The 22,914-nt window shown below is 48.3% G+C and overlaps 1 protein-coding gene across 1 annotated transcript in view; it reads left to right on the forward strand.

The window, feature by feature from the left end:
• MTMR14 (myotubularin related protein 14) overlaps positions 2 to 22,914 on the forward strand; it is a gene marked incomplete at its 5' end in the record, with an annotated part of 29,751 nt that continues 6,838 nt past the window's right edge. The window contains 17 exons of the mRNA XM_021409669.1: positions 2 to 118; positions 199 to 344; positions 4,748 to 4,856; positions 5,897 to 5,972; positions 6,691 to 6,751; positions 7,197 to 7,319; positions 7,850 to 7,923; positions 10,351 to 10,421; positions 10,565 to 10,639; positions 12,949 to 13,015; positions 14,014 to 14,099; positions 14,514 to 14,590; positions 14,691 to 14,727; positions 15,347 to 15,417; positions 16,009 to 16,058; positions 16,282 to 16,420; positions 18,777 to 18,953. Coding sequence (XP_021265344.1) covers positions 2 to 118; positions 199 to 344; positions 4,748 to 4,856; positions 5,897 to 5,972; positions 6,691 to 6,751; positions 7,197 to 7,319; positions 7,850 to 7,923; positions 10,351 to 10,421; positions 10,565 to 10,639; positions 12,949 to 13,015; positions 14,014 to 14,099; positions 14,514 to 14,590; positions 14,691 to 14,727; positions 15,347 to 15,417; positions 16,009 to 16,058; positions 16,282 to 16,420; positions 18,777 to 18,953 — 1,556 coding nt within the window. The remainder of the gene's footprint in view (positions 119 to 198; positions 345 to 4,747; positions 4,857 to 5,896; positions 5,973 to 6,690; positions 6,752 to 7,196; positions 7,320 to 7,849; positions 7,924 to 10,350; positions 10,422 to 10,564; positions 10,640 to 12,948; positions 13,016 to 14,013; positions 14,100 to 14,513; positions 14,591 to 14,690; positions 14,728 to 15,346; positions 15,418 to 16,008; positions 16,059 to 16,281; positions 16,421 to 18,776; positions 18,954 to 22,914) is intronic.

Raw genomic sequence — 22,914 nt, forward strand, 5'->3', positions numbered from 1 at the left:
GGCGGCCCGCGGCTGCCCCCCGGCGGGCTCCGGGGACCGCGGCCTGGCCGAGCTGCTGCTGGAGTTCTCCCGCGCCCAGTACCGCGCTAAGGATGGCGGTGGCGCCGCCGCCGCTAAGGTGAGGGGCGCCGGGGGGCTGTGCGGGGGGCTCGGCGCCCGGTGCCTGAGCGGCGGGCGCTGAGCGGTGGCTGCGCGCAGGTGGAGCGGATCGAGCGACGCTGCTTGGAGCTCTTCGGCCGCGACTACCGCTACAGCGTGATCTCCAACGCTCACGGCGAGGTCTGCGCGCACTACCCGCGGCACATCGTCCTGCTGGAGCGCGACAACGCCGCCGGCCCCGACCCGTAAGGCCCCGACCCCTGTCCCGCTTCGTTGTATGCCCCGAGGAGCTCTCAGGGCCGCCTCCTGGACTCTTCGGGGCTGCGACTAATTATAGCCTCCCCGTCAGTCGCTTCGTGTGCCTCGCTGCACTCCGTGCTCTCTGCCTCGCTGGGGGGAAGCGGGGTGCCCTAGCCCTGTGGCTCCGAGTGCTCCGCTCGCTCCCGGTGGTGGTGGCATTTCCCTTTTCCCGGAGGTGTGATGAGCTCACGGTCAGGAGCATGGCTGCGGGGTGCTTGCTGTGTCCTCTTGGAGGGCTGAAGTTAGGGGAATCATAGTCTGAGAAGCACCTTGGGTGAGAACACCCACAGGGACTGGGCAGACCGAGGCAGTATCAGCAGGTGGGTGCCCACAGCACGGATCTGTGGGCACTCTTGTTCAGTAACCCAGTGGGAGACGCCTGCTCTCAGCGTAGCCTAGTCCAAGTCAACGCGTTTCTGGACTTTGACCCGCAAGCTCAGACCTACTTCCACTCCAGGCTGAGCAATATCTGCTCCCTGTGGCTGGAACAACAGCCTCTTGTTTTATATCTGAACCTCTTCCCACAAGACATAATGCAGTTTTGCGGTTTTAACTCTGATCATGACAAGAGTAATGTGTTCAAAAGGGCAGTGATAGTGACATGCTTTGTGCTGTGCTGGCTGCTGAACAAAAGCAGTAGGTGCTTGAGAGGGGCTCGGAAACAGGATGTCAGGTGGGAGAGATTCTGTTTAAAGGTTGCACCAGGTTGGAAAAGATTAAACCCCTTGATGCAGGCTGGAGAAAAGAGAGAGACTGAAATCTGAAGCTATAGACATAACCGCTTCTTTAGGGGTGAGAAAGCAGCTGCTTCTGTTTTTTCTGTTCTTGCAAGGATGAAGGATATTTAATTTTTCAAACAGATTTTCAAAGCAAGGATGTTTTCCTATTATCTTCTGAGACTTTGCAAGCCATGATGGCCACTAACACTTAAAATACTGATTACTTTCAAGCCTAGATTTATTCTTCCAGGAAGTCATGGGAATAGACTGCCCTTCATCGTGCCTTTCCTTCTGATTCCTGGGCAATAACCTCTGTAAAAGCTGCTAAATAACTTTTCCACAAATTTGGTTTTTAGTTGCACCATTCTACAAAACAATGATGAAATACCAAACAAATGTTAGCAATATAGAGAATGTTGCACTTCTTGTGTTACAGAACGCAAGAAACCTCTTCCAGTGAATGGAACAATCCCTCTAGGACCTAGTGTCTGGGGCTGCCTTTCACCTTTGTAATGTTCTTGTTCAGCTGGTAAGATCTCCTTGAAGTGTGCAAGACACTTCACGCTTCTGAGAATGCCACATTTTTTGGAAGCAGTTCTAGGCTGTGAAAACTCTGCTGCCCCGTGAGTTCTGCTGGTGCAGCTGTTTCTGAAGCCATGTGGGGAACTAGCAGAAAATGCCTGTTTTAAACACAGACCAGTTTCTGATCCTGTTCAGGCAGCTGGGGGGTGAAAGGGGCTTGCTTGGCTAACCAGGCCGAGATCCGGGCTGGTGCAGGAGGTAGTGAAAGCGTGGGAGGAATTCAGCTTGTGTTTTTGGCTACAGACCACCATAGCAGTATGCCTTATGGTGTGGTGCTGCTCAATCAGCTGCAGGAAGTAGCAGAGGGTGTCTGACGGCCAGGAGCACCTGTTCTGTGCTCAGGGACCTCTAACGTTCCCCCAGCAGGAGTGGGCAGGCACTGCAGGGGCATGGAAACATGGAGATGTGCTCCTGTTCTTTGCTTCCTCTCCTGTTCTTTGTGCCTGTGCTTCATGACAACATCCGGAGGTCAGACACAGGCCACGTCTTTGGCTTCACTGCCAGTTCACTTATATGTCTGCACTCCAAACAAATGTGATTACAGGTTCACATAGTCCTAACAGTGTGGAGAAACACTTAATTCCAATACTACTGTGGCTAGCCAAAGAGAAACAGCTCTGCTTTGGGCTTATATAGAATATACAGTTACCAAAACAGTTGTTTACTCAGAAAATGTTTCCTTTGCATTTGAAAAAGAAACTCAGGTTTGTGGTCTGATTTGAAGGGAGAGAATTAACACAGAGATAACACAGAGATAAGGTTGCCCAGTAGTGTCCTCTAGAAAACAAACTTCTGAGGAAACAATACCTGAACATCCCAAGAATTAGGAGTTAAGATTCATTACCTTCCTTCCGCCTCTTTCTTCACCTGGCCCCAGGAAGCCATAATGATGTTCTTTCACAGGGCTGCTGAAGTCAGCTCCGATTTCCAAGGCAGACATTACTCCTACCTGTGCAGCTTTTTGTCCCTTGTCCCTGTAAGAACATTGCACCTGTTCTTCAGAGCAGGTCTTCCCCCTCCCTGCGGCATCCCCGCGGGGCCTCCTGCTGACCCTGTGTCCCTGTCCTGCTGGCACTCATTCCTTGCTGCTGTTCTGCCTCTGCTGGGAGATGCAGTTAGCATGCAGAGGGCTGATGCCTCTTGGCTGGCCTGAGCTCCAGGCATTGGATTTTTGGTGAATCCCATCTTTTTAGATTTAGAAGCAATGCTATGGAGCTGTTAATACTGTACTAAAGTTCTGTTTTCCCTCTGTATTTCCTTTTACCAAGGAAACAAAGACAGCTGGAACAGCGTGCAAGATGCCCTTTAATTGTGTTCATTCATTTAAAAACAACCCCAAAACGCAGACCTGCACATCAGAATCTCTCAAGGGTTCAAAATGGCTTGGGATTGTGAATGACACGTGAAGCCAGGTCTTGAGCTGCTCCGTGGCTGTTCCTGCAGTGTGTTACTCCCGTGCTCTCTGAGGAGGGCGTGCTAGGAGGGAAGCAGCTCCTGGCTGCCTGCAGTGCCTGCAAGGAGCAGTTTGGGCTGTGCTGATTGGGTGCGTGCTCCTGTTGCCTGCACACAAGCTCACGTACTCTGTGCGCAGTGTGCTGCGCTGGCATTTAGCTCCGTCCTGGCCGTGCTGTTTAAAGATTAGCTTGGCTTCGTACTCTTTACGTTCTAGTAAATGTTAACGCTTGTTGGAGCTGGTAGAAGCCTTTGTATGTAGGGAAACATGTGAGAGATCCTAAGCTTCCACTGTGAATTCTGGGAATTAATTTCTTATAAAATTGTAGGATTGGAAGGTTTTGCTTGCTGCCTCCTTGCTTCCACTGGCAGTACCTTGTGTTGTCTCCTATAAATGGATCGATTTCCATGTTAATAGTGGTTTATTTTTTCTAATCCTTGCCCGAATGCCTGCTGCAGGTAGGTTGCTTTACACTCATACTGATTCTAAAGCCTAGAAACTTTCTTCTAATTTCTAGCATAAGGTATTAATTTTTTCTTTAATATTATTAGTCACCTTTTGGTTCTTCTCCTTCTCCGTTGCTAAGTTCTCTTGCTCACCCCAATGCACGTATTGTTGTGCCCTCTCTTAATCTCCATTTGCTCAGTCGAGCGCACGGCAGTTTTGTTGCAACACTCTGTCCCTGGCCAACCCTGTAAGCTTGCTGTGCCTCGCTGCGCACATGTGCACCTCGTGGCTGCAGATGGCTGGAATCAGGTGCCTTACCTCACCCAACATCTGCTCTGCACAGCTGTGCTCATATTTCTCCATCCCATGGAGAGCTTCCCACGGTCTTTGTTGTCCTCCCTTTGGTAAGACCTGCTGTATTGATAACTTAAAGGCATCCCCAGGCCAGTAAGTTCATCTGAGTTCATGTGCTGAGCTTTGCTGCTGGAAACAGCTAACTGGAAATTCTTGTTCCTCTTCTCTGAGCGCATGATCATGCAGTTCTGTGTCACTGGACTTCATCTGGTTTCTGTAATGTCAGTCTGGATGCTTCTCTAGTTCCTTGTGGAAACTCTAGTTCCCCCTGCGTTGACCATACCTCTGGAAGGTCTGCATCATTCAAAGGGCAGCTTGAATTCCTATCAAATTTACACTGATACTTGGAAAAATTACCACAATTTGAACTTGCTTCCAAAATATGTCTCCAGCTCAGAACACGTTTCTGTTTTACTTTAACCAGAAAAACAAATAGAATTTAGTAGTTCAGTTGCAGCTGACATTCATCTAACTGCCCTCCGCAACCCGCTAGCCAGTGTGCAGCCCGCTGGCTAATCACCCAGCAGTGCACGTGCTCAGGTGACCAGAACTACTACGGTTCATTGAGTGTTCAAACTTTGATTCTCTCTTTTCTTTATTTTCGCTTGCAAAAGTGAACTGTATTGTATAGCAGGGCAAACAGTTCTTAGAGAAACAGCCTCTTGCTTGCTAAGTTCAGAGCTGCCTTTTAAGCCAAAGGGATGGGGGTCGCCACCCAGGGGGCACGTAGAGACTTCATTCAAAGACAGCTGGGAAAGTGCTCTGTGTACTGAACTGAATCTCTGTCCAATAGGTTTGAGAGCACCGTGCAGGTTGGCAAACTGCAGGACCTCATCAACCGAAGTAAGATGGCGAGGTGTAGAGGACGATTTGTCTGCCCAGTCATTCTGTACAAGGGAAAGGTAAAGCTCTGTGGGCTACCTGTCTTAACTTAGAAAATGACCTTTCTCCGTGCCATTCGAACTGTGCAGCCACATCTTCAGTCGGCTGTCACCTTTCCTAATGCTGTAAAAATCTATTCTTAGCTACAGGCAGGCAGCCTGTAGTAGTAAGCAATATTTGCTGTCTAGGCTGCATAAATCATCTGTGGGGACTTGAGGCTGTCTTACCCCACCCTGTCATGAACACTGCACCAAAGATCTAATGTTTTTTTCTATATATGTGTTCCTTCTGAAGGACCAAAGTTGTTTGGCCTTTGAGAGGGGAAAGACAGCTGTTGTCACTTCCTGCCCCTTCCTCTTTCCAGCAGCGAGCTCCCTTTGAATAACTTTTATCCCTGAAGAGAAGTTCCCATGTTATGTTCCCTGGGGAGGCAAGATTGCATAAATGGTCTTATGAATGTGTGGGCTTGTCTGCAAGGGGATCTGTAAGGAAGTGAAATTAGATTTGTTTTTATGTGGATTACTTAAACTGTTCTGAAGCCCTGTAGGAGTAGTCTTGTTTAGAATTTCTGTAGTTTAATACAGTTTTCTTAGTTAAATTTAGAAACTGTATGAATAGTAAAATCATACCTGTGACAACATTAATCTGGCTTTGCTGAAGCCATCGTGGGCTGAACCTGCTGACCTTTTCCAGCAGGAGCAAACTGCCCGGGGTGGCAGTGGGACCAGCTGCAATCTTATCAACAGGAGTGTGGAAGGTAAAGTTCAAGGAGCGTGTTAACAGAGCATAGGCGTTGCTAATTTTAGCAGGAATTGTCTGTATTAGCGCATTGAAAAGTATGGCTGGAAAAAGTGATAGAAGAACTAGCTACAGATAAAGACACTTGGGAGTCTTATGTGTTTGGGGAACTTGATCTGGATCAGGGCTGCAGAGGAAATTGCTGAGAGGCAGATCTGTAGGGACCAGCCGTGTATGTGGAACGTGACAGCACGTGGACCAGAGGCTGGGTTTTGGGCAGACTCTTGGAGTGCGTGTGGTTAATAATGAAATCTTCCTCCAGCATATTTGCAGGTCGGCAACACTGGCTGGCTGGGGAGAGCTCTACGGGCGCACCGGTTACAACTACATCTTCTCAGGTAAGTGAGGAGCCATGCATCACTAGCTGCCTGATTTGGCTTCTCAGGCCTGGGAAACAGGGCATGAGACCGGTCTGGTTGGGACAGCAGGAGCGGAACTCTGTCATGGGCCTGGCTCGTGGCAGTCCTGCAATGACAGGGCAAAGTGAAATGTGGTGTCTCCAAGCACCATACCACAGGACAGAGCGCCATACTCATAATGCAAGAGGAAACAGCAGAAGAACTTGAAGCTGAAGAGTGAATTACAGGAACAGTAGCGTAGTAGGCAAGTAAGGCAGCCCAAAGGATTCAGGGTACTGATTTCTGGGTACTGATTCCCAGGCGCTGAGGGTGGGAATAAATAAAACTTTGCTATTACTAGCTAGTCATTGGGAATCAAATCCTCCTACTGGGCGTTAGGGAGAACTCCTCAGGAGAGTATTGAGTGTCTGTAGTATAGGATCTGGAGCTTGGTTTGACAAAGGACTGTGCAGCACCATCGGGGGTGTCCTTCTAGCTGTCAGTCATGGGTTTGACCTGATTAGGTCTTTTGCAAGGATAAGAGAAGGATGGGCTACATTACAAAACATGCTGTTCAGGAGGAGGAAGTGTTTCTCTCAGAAATCCTCCACAAGGAGAAAGGGTGCCAATCCATTACAATTTCAGGCACGCGTATGTCTGTAGGATTGGGGATTGTGTTGATTTACACAAGTTTCATTTCTTAATGCCTTCTTTGCAGGGGGTTCTGACGATGCTTGGGCAGATGCAGAAGACATTTCGGAGGAAGATTCTGCACTGAGGTTTGTATGCATCGCTGAAATGAGTTCATTCCTTGCTTTGAAAAAAACCTTGAATGCTAATGGCTGGCTGAACCCAATATAACTGGTGCCTGCTAATCTACTGCCAGAGGGAAGAGTCAGAGACAGGAAGATATAGGGCCATTTAAAAGAAGCTTGAATTACACAGAAATTTTTGCTTCACAAAAAAAAAGTAGATCTCCAAGGTGAAGAAAATATTCTGCATTTTCCTTGCTTGTTGCCAAACAAAGCAAGGTATGGGGAAGGAGACCCAAAGAACTAATTTTGCAGTATCAGTTCAGTGCAGAATCTGACTCCTACCTATGGAGATAAGGCTTTTCCTGTGGGCCTTCTGACTAGAAGCGGTTCAGGGAAGAACTATGGCACTATCATGCAGGCAGTGGTCAGTCTTCCTTGCTGATCTCACTTTGCCTTGTTCTGTTCACAGAAATGCAGACTCCCAGCTGTTTGACAAGGTCAGAGGACATGACATCAAGCTGCTTCGGTACCTGTCTGTCCGATATATCTGTGATCTGATGGTGGAAAACAAGAAGGTGAAGTTTGGCTTGAAGTGAGTCTGGGTTCACTTGTTTTTCTACAGGCTTTGAGTTGCAGCTCGCAGCCCTTACTGGGAAATTGTTACGGGGCACGTACTCAGCATCCTGGGAGCAGTCACCAGAAGGGCAGAGCAGAAGGATCAGTTGGTCGATGCTGTAGAGAGAACCCCAAGGTTTTATGCCAGAGAAGGCTGTATGAGTGGGCAAAATAACTACTTTCACCTGTTCTCTGCAGTCTGAATAGGCTTTCTCTGTAGAGCTTGAGGTAATTTGACAACCCCCTTCTCAGAAAGGGGAGAGTTAAAGGAGCCCTCTACTTGTGTGTAAGAGTAGGTAGAGATGTTTCTCCTGGTATTTCTCTTGAATGAGGGTTGTATTGTTTTGGGGCTGTACCTGTTAATCTGAATGTGTTGCATAAGTTTGGCCCCTGCCGACTCCTGAGTCCAGTCATTATGTGGGGTAGTGCAACAGGTAGCTTTCGGATGCTGCGTCTCCTGGGAAAACAACATACAAATGTCTGCTGTTTTCCTCTTGTCCTGTGCAGTGTGACGTCTTCTGAGAAGGTGGACAAAGCTCAACGTTACGCTGATTTCACGCTTCTCTCCATCCCATATCCAGGTACAGGACTGATGTCCAGAGGGACTCCCAAGGGACAGGTGACAATCTGCTTCTGGGGACTGGGAACTACTTGTGCGTGTGGTGGAATGACTGTGGCTTGCTTAATGTTTCCTTTGTTCACCCTGGAGAGAAGCTCTTTTAAACTGAGAACGGTACGCTGAATGTGGATGATGTGGAAGTGCGAGTCTGCATTAGGCACTCTGAGGTGGCAAAAGAATTTCTTAGTATTTCTAATGAATTCAAGCACAGAGAAAAAGTCCAAGTGGTAGAGCTGAGGTTAAGATGGCCTTTGACACCCCTGCAACTCCAGCCTACTGCTTGATGCAGAACATAACATGAAGCAAGCTATATATAAAACAACAATTCTTAGGAACTTTTCCTAGTTCTAGTGCTTCCAGAGAGCCTCTGTAATATATTCTCAGTGCTAGGTAGAGCTGTTCATCTGAGCCTGCAGTGTATGACTGGGATGTGAACCACTCCAGTCTGCCTCTCTGGCTAGATCAGTCCCCGTGCCTAGCAACCAGTGCTGGGTCACTTGCTGCACTTTTAAAGATGAGCTGAATATTGCTGGCTGGCTGCTGCTGTCAGGCTCGGTAATGTGATTGGATATGAGGCTGCTGTGTTTGAAGTCTGCCTGTGAGAAAGAATTCTTCTCCCTTGCGCACGAAGAAGGAGATAGGGGGTGAAAAAAGGAAAGTGGTTATGCATGATCCAAACCCAGACTTTTCCTTGATGACTAGTTATTGCTCTTACTCACCCAGGCGGTAGAGTGCATGAAGGGAGGTGTATTTTTTTTAATACAGAAATTAGTGACAACTCAGAGAAGCTGCCTGAAGATTTCTGTTGAACTTTCCTTACAGATTGCAGAGATGTACAGAAATAAGAGTATTTCTGCTTTCTGTATCAGGTACATTTCACTGCTATTTGTCTTCTTAAATGTAGATCCTGGGAGAGACATTGAGCACTGATTCTTTGCATTTGTAAAGAATGAGGAGGCAGTGATTCTATAAAGATAAGCTGTAGAGTTTTTACCATGTGGGGATCTGCATAGTGTGCTCTTCTGGGACAGCTGCTGTCTCTTAGTGGCTCTTCAGTGCTGCAGTAGAGATAAGCCTTATCAAACTGGAAACTCCCTGCAGGTGTTGCCTGATTTTAACAGTGCTGTCCCAGAGGAAAATACAGTACTGTCATTCTGTTAAATCTGAGGCGTACACGTCTACAGATCAGCAACCCCTCTAGTGCCTGGTGAAATGCTGTGATATGTTCTTATTAATGTTTCCAGGTTTGCATCGGAAGAGTTTGTCTCTGAGATTGTGAGATCCTGTTGTCATAGGTGAACGAACAAGTGTGCAGACGTGACTGCTTAGGGTGAAAGATTTAGGTTAAAATGGGGTATCTGACGAAGCTGATGTGCTCTCTAGTACAAAAGCCCTCCTTTCCATCTGACTGGTAGTTGGCACTTGCGGGTGCCAACACTTACTGCTGTAATCCCCCATTCTTTGCTTTAAGCCTGTGTTTAATTGCAGTTAAATCTCAACTGACAGTTGGACTGGCTCTGTGGTCTCTAGAACTAGTCTTGTCCTTCTACATACCAATTTTTCACCACTGAAATTACTTATGACTTGCAGACTAGGAATTGTTGCTTGTGCATGCAGTGCCTGGCACAGGGCTATCTTGGTGATATAGGAACTGTGAAGCTTATGTGGCACACACAGTATCTCAAGAGAGGAGTTTTGTGTAGCCTGCAGGCATCCGCAGTGCTAATAGTGTTGCTCAGCTGTGACTAAGTGACTGCAGTTTGCAGCAGCAACTTCAAATAGTTGTTGGAGAAAAACAGGAGCCAGAGGGCAGAAACTTCAGGAGGGGATGGCTTGGAAGTGGTGTGTAGCTGTGCTTCCGTCATATACAGCAATTCTAGTATTTGAAAGGGGAGGCTTAAATGTGAGAGAAGCCACAGCTGCCTCTGACAGAGCCCTTTCTTGTTACCTGCAGCAGATGCTGTGTGAAACTTGTCTTTCCCCAGGCTCTGCCAGCACGTCTTTTGCTGATTCCTTCTCACTCAGGGTGCCAGGCTGACGCCTCAGATCTGCGCAAGAGTCAGTGGCCCTGGAAAGCACACGTCCTGGATGAAACCTGTTGTTTGTGAAAGAATAAACCAGTCCCTCAAACTCCGCATTTGCTGTGCCTTTGGAGTTTGCTCTTTGTCTGCTGTGTGAGTGTGCTTACTGCTGAGTGCTCTGAGCCGTTGCTGCTGGGAGGCCGTGCTGCACTCTGTACTGATTACTGCTCTTCGCTTCCCACAGGCAACACTTTTGATTGGTTCGGTGCTCTGGAGCCCAGGGCCGCCAGCACTTCCAGTCCCACAGGGCCCTCCAGTTGTTAGATATCAGTTAGCTGAACAGTTGTTCGTTATCTCTTGTCTTGCAGGCTGTGAATTTTTTAAGGAGTACAAAGACCGGGATTATACAGCTGAAGGTCTCATATTTAACTGGAAACAGGTACAAAATGGAGAGCTGTGGGTTTTCCTGAGCTCTTAAGCCTTGGTTGTTTGTTTTTTTTTTCCCCCTGAAACTTATTGCCTTCAAATCCTGTTTTGTTTTGTTTTTTTTTTTTCCTCTGACTAATTGTTTGTTTGTTCCAGGATTATGTAGATGCTCCATTAAGTATCCCAGCGTCCCTAACCCAATCTCTCAGTATTGATTGGAGTGAGTACCAGGTGAGGAAAGTAGGCATCTCTGTGGGAGGTCAGAGATTTAATCAGGAAGGATCATTAAAGATCTGAAGTCTGACTTGTTGCCGTCTCAGTAATCTGGTTTACTTCATACCATCCCAGTGGGAGTGAGGCTGCAGACTTGATTGTTCAGAATAGCAGTGGAAATCCTCTCCCAAAAAGCTCTGTGGCTTGGTGTGTCCCAAGGCAGCTAACTTTAACATCAAATCTGTTTCTGTAGCTTGTGTAAGCTAGCAGTCCATTAGGGAGATAAGGTGAGGAATGTGCCAGGAAATTAAAAGCAGTGTTGCTTGTTAGCAATCTTAGCACGTGCCTGCAGCAGACAGACTTTCTTGGCCATGGAGAGTCTTAAGAAAGGTCGATTTTCCCTTATGTGAATAGTAGCCACATAACTAGGCACCTTCTTAGTGGGTATGCAATGTGTTTGTCCTTTTACAGCAAAGGAGAAAATCATAACCGAGCACAGTGTGTCTCCATTGCTTATTGCTGCGACAGCATCACCAATGGCAACTGATCTCTTATGTTTGCCCAGGCGTCGAGGTTTGCCCTGGTTCTCACAAGGGAGCATCACCTTATATCGATCAGCGTGTGCCACTTCACACAGCAGTGGGCCTGCCAGGCCCTCCACGTTTGTGACAGTCAGCCGTGTGCTGGTGTGTGTTGCGCTCTGCAGCTGGAAGCAGCACAGGACCAGCAGAGCTCCAAGTGCCAGGGCAGTGTTTGTCTGTCAGCATGAAAATAATACGTGAGTGCCAGCATAAGCAGAATCCCAGAGAAGTAGCTTGCAGTGTTGAAGCAGAACTAATGGGACCTCAGCTTGTTTATTACTAGAAACTTGTTCAATAAAATACTGAGCAACCAGTATCTTAAACAGGATATTAATAATTGAAGAGGGCGTAAGAAACAGATGCAGAAATGATCTGAGGATTGGAGAAGGTGCTTCACTTAAAGCAAAAGTTCTTGGTCTGTTCAGCTAATCACAAGGGTGATGGGGGGGTTGATTTGATTAATGTTTAAGTACATTTACAGGAAGAAAATACAAATTCTAAAGTACCCTTCAGTCTAGGGAAGAAAAGCTGTACGGGAAGCAAAATCTGAAGTCTGAAATCAGACATACGAATGAGGAAAAGCAGTTTTGAATGTTATTTGTGAAGGTTTCTGTTGGAACAGGGTGCTCAAGGTGCAATGAACTGCCATCCCCAGACTAGGTGTTTGTTGGGCAGCGCTGCTGCTGAGCATAAGCTTCAGGCTGTGTTTGGGCAAATGAAGGGAAGTTTCTGATTTGCAGTGTAGAGAGATAAAAGGGATAAAGGGATGATTCCTTCTGGCGTAAGCACAAGGTTGGTTTCAATTGGGCAGACGAGACCTTAGAAGGGTGTGTTTTCTACCCTAGGTTTGGTGTGTGTCCCATTTCCCAACTGTTGTTGTTGCATAGGATTTAGAGCAGGGTAATATGTCCTTTCTAGCAGAAGTTATAAGTGTAGTTGCACACATGCATGCACACAGCAAAGTGTTCTGTTGCTGGGTGTCAGGCATCCCTTACACCAGTAGCACTGTCATAATGAAACATTCGTCCCTCTCCTCATCTTTTTCTTGCTCTTGCCATCCCATTTTCCTTGATCTAGTTCTGGCTTTGATCAGACTGCTAAAATTCTCACAGCACAGTGCTTGCAAGTGGCATGCTTGAACGTCTTCTGATGTGCTCTGCCTTTTCTTCTTGTAGTGCTGGAGGTCTCTGAGTTCAGAGCCCCTCTGTGATGTTGCTGCCACCTGGGCATTACTGCAGAAGCCCAGTGCCTGCCTGGAGCGGGCTGCTGCAATCAGTCAGAGTTTGGGGTGAAGGGCTCAGGTTGTGGGGCTGGGCTGCTGACCTTCTTCTGCTCACGGTGTCTTTCTCCCTGCATTGCATACACAGCTGTGACGTGGCTGCCAAACCATTTTGTTGAGTGCACGCTTGTGGGGGGCTGCAGAACTGGGTCAGCGCTCCGTGAGTGTTTCCCAGCTCTCTTCAGTCTCTCTGAGCACGGTCTGCTTGGAGCTCTGGGGCTGCAGGCAAACAGGTGATGTGCCAGCCATGCAGATAGTAACAGTAGCTTTTGTTTTCTTCTTGGATTTTTTCCTGCCTGACCAGAGGGCCTTTTACAGAGGTTGGGTGGAAGTGGTTAGAGCACCAAGGGGAAACTTGTCACTTCAACAAATGGAGTTATTTCTCTGGTAGAGAAACAAAGAGTATGGCAAGCTCTGAACCACAGAACAACCTCCTGCTTATCTTCAGCATTTCTCTTTCTGCACAGAGCTGGGACCTCGTGCAACAGACGCAGAACTACCTGAAGCTGCTGATCTCTATCATCAATAGTGATGGTAAGGCAAACTCCTTGCTCCCAGCAGTCCAACTGGAGCAGTTGCTTTCTCCAGAAGATCGGCTGATAGTGCAACTGTGGGTCAGTTCCCAATACCAAAGAGTCCCTTCATGGAGAGCTTCGCTTCTCTCTCTTCAAAACAGGGTGATGGTCCTCACATCTCAGGGCTCCAGCTCCCTTCTTAAAGAGAGATTTGCTGATCTCTTGAAGAATCCACAGAGCTGAAGGGATGTCTCAAAACTTTACCAAAGTTTTTACTGATTTAAAGCTGAATAGAAAAATCTTACCTCGCGCTCCCTATTTGCTGGACCACCTGAATTTTCTCTCCCCAGTCTGAAGTCTCATTAGGCAGCTGTTAAGGAGTTCCTTTCATCTTCTGTCACTGCAGTCACCCCATCCCTTTGAAGGGGGTGTATTGCCATAAGTTGATGTCCCATTCCCTGTAGATGTAGTGACTTTATAAAGTCAGCACTGCTGGTCAGATGGAGCCATGGCTGGTTCTGCCTGCCCAGCCCACTGCAGACTCTCCTGCAAGCTGCAATGGGACACACTGCAAACATTCTGGAGAGTAGTGGAATGGTGCCCTGTGTTTGCCTCTGCTCAGTTTGTATCTGTAAGAAGGCTGATGAGACTGAGGGAAAGTGTTCAGCTGGAGCAGCTTCATCTCTGATATGGGGATAGGTTGTGATAGTGGGTTGTAACTGAGTGGGTATATACTGTGGGCAGCAAAATGATGTTCATACCTAGTGACTTCATGTCTTGAGCAACTGTCAGAACCAGGACAGTCCATCCTGTTGACAACCCAGGAAGCTCAGTGCAATTTGTTGGCTGCCCTGTTCAAGACAAAATGTTCTGACTTGGTGACTTAACTCTGTTCTTGAGCTTAGGTAGTGGGTATAGAGAGTAGCTTGTCACTACAGATTTGTCATAAAGAAAAGTCATTTCTCTTGCTACAACATCCATTTGTTTCCCTCTCCTTTCTGCTCCCACCTGGATCAGATGACAGCGGGCTCCTGGTGCACTGTATATCTGGCTGGGATCGAACTCCTCTCTTCATCTCCTTACTGCGCCTCTCCTTATGGGCTGTGAGTACCCAGTTTATCTGGGGTAGGAGTGATTGTTTGGAGGGTGAGTGGCAATGTCACCAGAAAAAGCTGGTGGAGCAATTAATGTTCCTTTTAGCTATCTTGGTTTCAGAGAGTATGCGGACTGGCTTTGATGTAGAGCCAACACTGTCCTGCTATCAGATACAGTGTCACATGCAGGTAGAACAAGGTACTTGCTGCTCTGCTCAGGGGATTCTCTGTCCTGTAGACTGCCAAGATGGTCAGAGTTTGGAGCCTATTGTGCAGTAACCAGGAAGGTGTCTGACTCATGCTGGAGGAAGAGCAGAGCAGGCTGGGCTTCTTGTTTCACTTTGAGTTTTCTGTAGGTCACACGCGCCCAAGTCCCAGTCTCCAGGATTGCTGCCTGAAGACTGTCTTGCATTTGCTTTGCAGGATGGGCTGATCCATGCGTCCCTGGAGCCATCTGAGATTCTCTACCTGACGGTGGCCTATGACTGGTTTCTCTTTGGGTAGGCACATTAAGGATTATATCCACAACCAAACTTGTGCTCCTCTGCTGATCCTGTTTTCTGATGTGTGAGTGACTTCTCTCCTTCGTTCTCTTTCCAGGCACATGTTAGTCGATCGACTCAATAAGGGAGAAGAGGTGAGTGTCTCATCTGGGGCAGTACCTGAACTTTCTGTTCTCAGGGTACTTGTTTAGGATAGCAGTGTTTGATGCCTGTTTCCTGCTAGTATCACTGGTTTGGGTGGGCTCTAAAAGGACTTTTGAGGTGCTGGAGATACGAGGTCAGAGCCTTGCCCTGTACTTCATGATGCATAAGCTATGGGAATGCGTTTTTGGGGCCACAGCTTGGTTGGTTGGTGTCAGTCCTGGTTCCACACTTCGGCTATTAGTGTTTAGGCCCCTGGTGAGGGGGTGCTAGGACATGGCCAGCACCAAGAAGGGAGTCTTAAGACTCCTAGAAGCTTGTAACCTTGTGCGTTTGTCCTGAGTGCCAGCCCTCCTGCATGGGTGCTGCATGTGGCTTGTGTGCTATCACAGATGCGTGGAGTTGCTTGTGCTGGTTCTAGGGTGTATATCTTGAGGGTGCACAGATGTACAAGAAGGCCCACATGGAATGGTGGCAGCCCTTGGCATTCTGGAGTTTGGTGGCTGCAGATTTCTCGCTATCTCCTTCCTACCAGCACCTCCTCACCAAGATAAGAGGCTGAGTGGAGCCTAGGTTCATTCCTGAACCTCTCTTCTCTCTCTCTTTGCTCAGATTTTCTTTTTCTGCTTCAATTTTCTGAAGCACATCACCTCCGAGGAGTTCTCTGCTGTGAAGTCACAGAGGTAAGGAGCCCGTGCTTGATGCTGCATGGGCTGCAGAGCCAGGGAGCTCGTTAACGCTGTTCCTTTGGGGAGATGGAAGCCCTGGTGTCCTGGCCCAGTTTTCCTTAATTTATTCAGCACTCTGAAGGCTGCAAAATGGGGCCGAGGCTTGTGAGGTGCCACATTGTGCTCTGAAAAACTGCCCATGCTGAAATGTGCTCTCTGCTTAATGATTATGTGGCTGCTTTAGCACGGATGGACCAAGAGATGTGTGCTCTGTCTCAAGCACATCCGGCACTGCTGGGGGTTGGGGCAGCTGGGTTGTAACAGGCTGCTAAGTATTAACCCCTTGCCAGTTCAGGAGGGGCAGGAAGAAACAAAGTGTACCCTGCAGGAGTCTGCTGGCTCTGAATTAGCATGTGACTGCCTGCAGCCTGTTGCCAGCCTGTCAAAGCACAGGGTGTGTGGGCTGGGACTGTTAGGAGGTGCTGCACACCAGCCCCAGCCCCTCTCCTCTGCCCCTGTGCAGCTGATGTCCCGCTGCTGTGGCTGTGGCCAGCCTCCACACAGCACTGGAGCATGGCTGAGGTAACCCTGTCTTTTCTTCCCCAGAAGGAAGAGTTTGCCACCTGGCTTCACCCTGGAAGAGATCTGCATGCTCAGTGAGTGCTTCTGCTGAGCATCAGCACCCTGGGGTGCTGGTAATAATGGTTGTTCACTTGAGGGCTTGGGGTGCCAGCAACAAGGTGACTACAAATGGGTATGCTTTCCTTGGGCCTTGCAAGCATGAGACCCCAGGGCAAACAGAAAGGGTATTACTTTAGGGGAGGGAAAGTCTGTGTGACCAGGCTGGTTTTCAGGTAGTTCTGTTTGCTTTTTTTCTAGAGCAGAGAGACCGAGGCAGCACCACGAGTCTGAGCAGCGACTTCTCCCTGGGGATGGAAAGCTCCCCTGGAGCAGCAGGGAGCTTCACCTATGAAGCAGTGGAGCTGATGCCAGCAGGAGCACAGGCCCAAGCAGCATGGTGAGGAAATACCCACTCAGTGGGATGCAGAACAAAAAGGACAGGCTCTGAGCACTGTAGAAAAGTGCTCACCATCCAGGTCTGCTCTCTGTGGCATGGGTTCCCTACAGCGGAGGGAGGAATTCAGTTATCAGAGGCTTTGCCACACAGAGACTATGTGAGGCTTCTGCAAGGGTGTCCCCCGATGAGAGAACAGCAGCTTTTGTTCATTTTCACTAGCTTTGCTGTTCAACATCGTCCAGAAAGCATTGCATGGCTTTTAAAAGATCATTCTGAACTACAAGAAATATGACATTTGGCAGCAGCCTCCCCAGGGAACAGTGGAGACAGAAAGCTTTGTTGCCCTAAAATGAAATTTAATCAGTTGATAAAAGAGGTTATACAGGAGACTGTGCAGTTAGTGGTAGGTGGACTGCATGGCCAAGAATCCCCTGAGAACTTACATCCCTTTACCAACACAAGGTGCGTGAGATGGAAACGGGTTGTTTCTTCAGGATGCTTTTGCGGGAGGCTACGAAATGCTCAGTGTTCCCTGTTGGTAGAAGATCCTACAGGAGTCTGCTGAATATGCTGGTGACTGTCTGGAAGCAGGAACTGGGAAAACTGTCTGGTGACTGCTCTGGCACAGGTGTTTTGCTTGCTCGTGGAGTTACTGGTGCTGTTTGGGGATTTCAGAACCTTTCTGTAGAGTTGCCCCTCTCAGTTTAATTTTTCTCTCCTCTCCCTCAGCACATATGAAGATGCTATTTTATATTGCAATTATTTTAAATTAAATCTGGGTTGTGCTTGAGGCAGCTGGAAGTCCTCTGGGACTGAGCCTACAGCCATGCTAGTGGCAGCAGCCTTTCTAAAGCACTTTGTGAGTCAATTTATAAAATGCTGAAGCGGGGAAGAGAGCCTTCCTATCCACAGCAAAAATTCTGTAGCAAGTAGAGAAGAATTTTCCACTTGCGTGGCTACAGAGTAAGAAACTAGAAGCATTTAAGTTGCTCTGAACTGTGCTGTGGAATGCTCAAGACATGCGGACTGGATCCTGCAGCCCAAAGCCTACATGTGATCTTGACAAGATGTGAAAGTGGCTAGAGCACACTGCAGGACATCACCTCTTACTTGTATCTATCAGGGCATAAGTGTTAGTGAGGGAGCTGGGCATGGATGTCTTGCTGCAGCCTGTTGGGGATGGATAATCTGGAGAGCAAGCAGAGCTTATACAAACACTGTCATCGAGAGGGAGTTGGGCTGTGCATAGCTGAGAGGGATGTGTGTCTTTGTGATGTCCTGAAAGAAGTGGGCTTAAGGCCTGGTTGCATAGAGAGGCATTTGTTTTTTCACTTTACAAACCTGACTGCAGGCTGTGCTTGGAGATGTTGGCAGCTATGATAATGTGAGATGAATAATGCTTGAGAGAGTCTATGGTGTGATATTTGAGGGTGGACACACTTCAAGAAGTGAAGGGAGGATATCATGCTTCCCACTGTATGATGAGCCTGTCTTTAGCTGCACTTGCTGACAGTACTTGATCTCAGTGAAAGCTCAGGGGCCCTTTTCAGGAAGAACTGTATCTTCTCTTTGTGTTAATTTGCCCCGGTTTTTTCCTATTTACTTGTGTACATAGCAATATCTTTGCCCATTTCACTGTTCTGTTGAAAGGGGAAACGTTCTTGGGACTTTTCCAGGAAAAAACTAATGTGAAAAAGAGAACCTCCTGGATGTGGAGCAGTGATGTGGATTGGTTCCAAATATGTGTGTTTGTTTAGCATGTACCTGGACAGTAATGTGAGATAAGACTTGATCCAGCAATGGACAACGAATTGTGCACAAGTCTGAACGCACTGGCTAGAAGAGAAACCAGAGTTATGGGCTGTTCTCACAGACAGGGGAAAGACTGAAATGTACTTGCATCTGGAGTGGAAAATTACACTGGCGTTGTGTCCCTGGAGCCCTTGTCAGTATGCAACAACACCCACCTGGGCTGGGCTCCTCGGCTGGTACACTTCGTAGAGTTTAGAACAGAATGAAATGGTCTTTCCCTGCTGGGAGGCCCCTTGTTTGAGATGTTTTTACAGCTAGACTAAACAAAGTGCTCTCTGTATGTGTGTGGGCTGATGTATTCTCCTGTCTCTGATTTGCAGGTCACATGGATGGTGATCTATAAAAGAATAGGTTAAGACGGGTAGAGCTCAGTGTACCCCCATCACTGCATAACCTGTGACTCACGGTTCTTTGAGAGGAGGGCAGGTTCAGGGGAAACGTGAGTTTGTAGCTGCTGGGATGAAATCTGGCCTGTTGGGGAAAAACTTCCTAGTTGAAAAGCGTGAGAAAGCCAGCTTTCTCAACCAGGTCTTCTGTCCTGCAGGAGGAAGAGCCGTGCATCATCACCTCAGGCTGTGCTCTGGAGCAGGGCACAGCAGTCTGAAGACAGACTGCCTTCTGCAGGGATGGTCGAAGTCAAGTCCTCCAGCTCTTCCTCATCAACCCATTCTGATAACTTCCTGAGGATTGGAAGCAGCCCACTGGAGGTGCCCAGATCCAGGTGAGATGGGATGGAGCAGAGTATGTCTCAGCAAAACAAAAGCTGAGTAAACTGAATGCTCAGCTGCCTCCGTATAGTTCTGAGAAGCGTGGAGCAGATGGGTTTGTGTATACAAACAGGCTTCAGGAGGCCCGTTCATGGTGAGCTTGACCTTGTGGGATATGCTTGCCACTTAACACCAGCTCCTGCCTCAGCCCTTTGAGAGGAGTGAGGAACTGTGCCAATAGCAGCTGGGTGTTTGTTCTGCCTGTCCTTATACCTGCCTCAATTCCACAAGGTCTGGCTTCTCTGCATCCTGCATGCCTGGATCTCATAGCACTCTTTCTGTCAAATGCATCTACAGGTATTTGCAATGGTTGTATTTAGGGGGGAGGAAACGTTTCAAGCCAAGTAGACCTTACTCTGCACCTGTTCAGGCCTCCTTTCCATTTAGTGATGTTTCTGACACTGCAGAGTCACAGCACTCTGGTGGTGAGCAGAGAAGCAAGCTGTGAGTGCTGAGTGGCACAGCTGGGAGATGGGGGCTGGACCTGGGTTGGGCTCGGGCTAGATGATGTCCAGAGGTCCCTTCCAACTCCTACGATTCTGTGAGTCTGGGCCTAATCTCATACCATAACAAAGGATATCTGGCACCCTTCTGGAGTCTGATGCTGCAGTCTGGCAAAGTAGAGTGGTGAGTTAAGCTAGGGAAGAAAGAACAGAGCCTGTGGAGCAAACACCACGCATTTAGGCCGACAGGGGATAAAGAGGCTCTTAGATAAGAGGTTGCTGTTAACAGCATCAAACGCTTGTGTTGTCTCTGCAGGTTTTCTGATGAGTCTTTCTCTAGTGATTCCCTTCATAATAGCCAGCAGCCACGTTTTAGTACATTCTCATCACGTGGAAAATAGCGACAAACAAGTAGAGCCTTGAAAATGTATATGACTGTTTACCAAGGTTCTCGATTCCAGAGCAAAATCACTGACAGTTCTCATACGTGACGCTAACTGCTCTCCCCAGGGAAAGAGATCAATAGGATGTTTTTCAGTTGTTGCTGGAGCCCACCTCTGCATTCGCTGTCAGATGAAACAAGTCTTCCAAGAAGAAGGCAAAATACTGGAGAGAAAGCAGCTTGTCTTGGGTTCTGCTTTTGTTCATAACAGCAATGCCACTGTTGCTGTGTGCAGTCTCATGCCATTCCCAAGACATAGCTGGCTGCTCAGTGCTGGACTGCATAAACTGCCTGGTAGCGAGCTTGCAGCAGTGCTATGGAAGCTGTTTATAATGCTTTAGCTGGCCTCTGCTCTGTGGGAGCAAAGGAGGGAAACAGAGTAGGCAGAACAGCACCACAGGAAGGGGCTGATCACAGTCCCTGGGGTTTGTGTTCCTGAGGCTCAGAACTGGTAAAGCCAGTAATTAGCTTTCCTCTGGCTGTGTCTGGTTGAGGAGGTTATAAGCTTTTGGATGTTCAGTGCCTGTCGCTGTCAGGTGTTTAAAACTGGCATCCCCAGGGTGGGAGGCAGCGGACGAGGATGGTGGAGAAGCTTGTTACTTCTCAGGCCGCAGTCCCTGGGGATGACTTCACTCTCCTAGTAAGTAATTCTGAGGAGAAGCTGCAGTATTCTCATTGTAAGAGGTAAATGTTTTCAGAATTCCACTCTAACCATTCCTTTCTGACCTTATGTTAGTTTCTGTTGTGACGCAAAGCTTTTAGAACCTTTCAACACAGCAAAGGTGTATCAGTCCATCCTTGGTCCCTGTTGACTTTTATGAACAAGGCAGCATGAAAGGCTGAGTGGGGGAAAAATGTGCATGGGGTGAAACAGAAGATAAGAGGGAAGCTCCTTGCACGACCTGAAACCAAGAGAGCAGAAGAATCTGTTGTGAGGCCAAAGCGGTGAAGTCAGCTGATGCAAAGGTGATTAACCTGCTAGGCTCATGCTGGGTGGAGATGGTGTACACTTGTCTGCTTTCCTCTCTAGTGTCACCTGGGTTTCCTCTGCTCCTCTCTGTGCAGGCTAGAGGAAATGAGCCTGGAGACCCTGCTGAGAGTGGGTGGAATTGTCAAGGCAACGGCTGAACTGAGCTTCTCTTTGAAACCAAGTCTTCTGGCACAATTGTGCTCCTTTGCCTCGTAGTCCCTTTCCAGATCAGCCAGACTCTGGTCTCTGCCCTGCCTGCCTCCTCAGGACTCATAACACTGATAGCAGCTTTGCTAGCTGAGGACTTGAGCAGTGCATTGCCTTGTTGGATGCTGACATGGCTTACATCTACATGCCCTGAGCATGGTACAGTTTATCTCTAAAGAGAGATCTCGCTCGGCTTGGCTGTGTCAGTCTGAATTTGCCCAGCAAACTTCATGCAGGTAATGGTTGTCACGGTATCTTCAGCCACCATTTTCCACCTTGAAGGAAAAGCAGAGTCCTGTTTTGTGGGGAGAAGGAATTTATCTGTGATGAAAGAAGGAGTTAAATTCTCTCACCCCTTGAACAATGGCAGGACTAGGATGGAAGGGCTGTAGCACAAAGACTAATCATGACGCCAAAAATACCTTTATCTCTGCAATACTGCTGCAGGTTAGCACCCTAGCCTCTTAAGATGAAGAAACTACTGTACTTGACTTCCTAATCCTCTGGTTGTGTGGCCATAGCAACAAAACACTTAACCACTGCAGCAGCAGTAGAGGAAAAGTGGTTGCTTGTAAAATGCCAGCAGGCGCCCTCCAGGCAGTTCACATAAACAGCCCAGTCCGTGTGCTGGCAGGCAAAGAGCTCAGCGGGAAATGAGAAGGGAAAGCAAGCTGGCCAGGAGATGAGCAGCACCTGAGCAAGCTTCTAGGCAAGGAGCTGGGGTGTCCAAAAGGAAAGAGCTGCAAATGCCAGGTGAGCCAGTAGGAGCCAAGCCCCTCTCCTAGCCAGGGTGTGACAGCAGCCTCCTTGTCAGCCCATCCTTTGAGTCCTGCTCTCATCCAGATGTCCTGGGTACCCATATGTCGCTCTTGTTAGGCAGAGCAGTACAAAGGCAGATTTGAAAGGCAGACTCTCACTAGGCAGTCTTTCTAGCTTATCCCAATGGTAAGATCAATCTGGTGTGGGCAAACGTGCGTGAAGATGCAGCACAGATGATTTGCAGAGTAGGACAAGGTGCATCTTGTTCTACAAATTGAGAGCTCTGAGTATAGCATGTAGCGTGCATTGACTCGCACTCCCTGCATGGAATGGGTAGTGTTAGATGCAAACACAGGACATCGTTTGCAAGCCACTAATAATCTAAGCATCCCATGACACTGCAGAAAAACCCCGTATCTGTGTCAGGGATTTAGCGTGTGTGCACATACTACTAATGTGGATTAGCAGATGGATAATCTTTGGTTGAATGTGCTTTTGCTAAGTCAATTAAACAAAAGCTGTAGTACTGTAGTCTGAAGAGTCGAGGTCTGCAGGAGTTAAGCCATGGAGGAGCTGCTTTGGTCAACAGGCACAGAGCTCCCTTGCTCGAGGGCGGGAGGTGCTTCAGTCTGGAGGGGGTGCAGTGAATGCAGGGAGGGGCGGGGAAGCTGCTGTCCCTTGGCTTTGGGTCTTTGGATGATAGTGATGAGACTGCACGTGCACTGTGTGTTTTGCTCCTTACATCTACCTGCCTTGGGAGCTGTATCCACGATGCGACAGCACTAAGACTTGGGACAGCAACCGCAACAGGACAGGAACCATTTACAAGAACGTTTTCTGGAACTATTGCACGATGATGCCACCAAAGCAGCTTGCCAGGACCCTGGCTGGCACGTGACTGCGCTCCAACATGGTTGTGCTCACAGAGCTCTGGCTGCTTGGGCTGCTACGGCACTAACAGCCTGCGGATAGCGGACTGGGATCCAGCCAGGGCTGTCAGCGTGGCTCCCTGCCAGGTGCTCCTCGCCAACTGCTCCCACGCACAGGTGGGAAGGACTGCCCTTTACTCCAAGTTGCCACAGTCTGCCTGCGCG

Source organism: Numida meleagris, chromosome 11, assembly GCF_002078875.1.
Source record: "Numida meleagris isolate 19003 breed g44 Domestic line chromosome 11, NumMel1.0, whole genome shotgun sequence".
NCBI lineage: Eukaryota > Metazoa > Chordata > Aves > Galliformes > Numididae > Numida > Numida meleagris.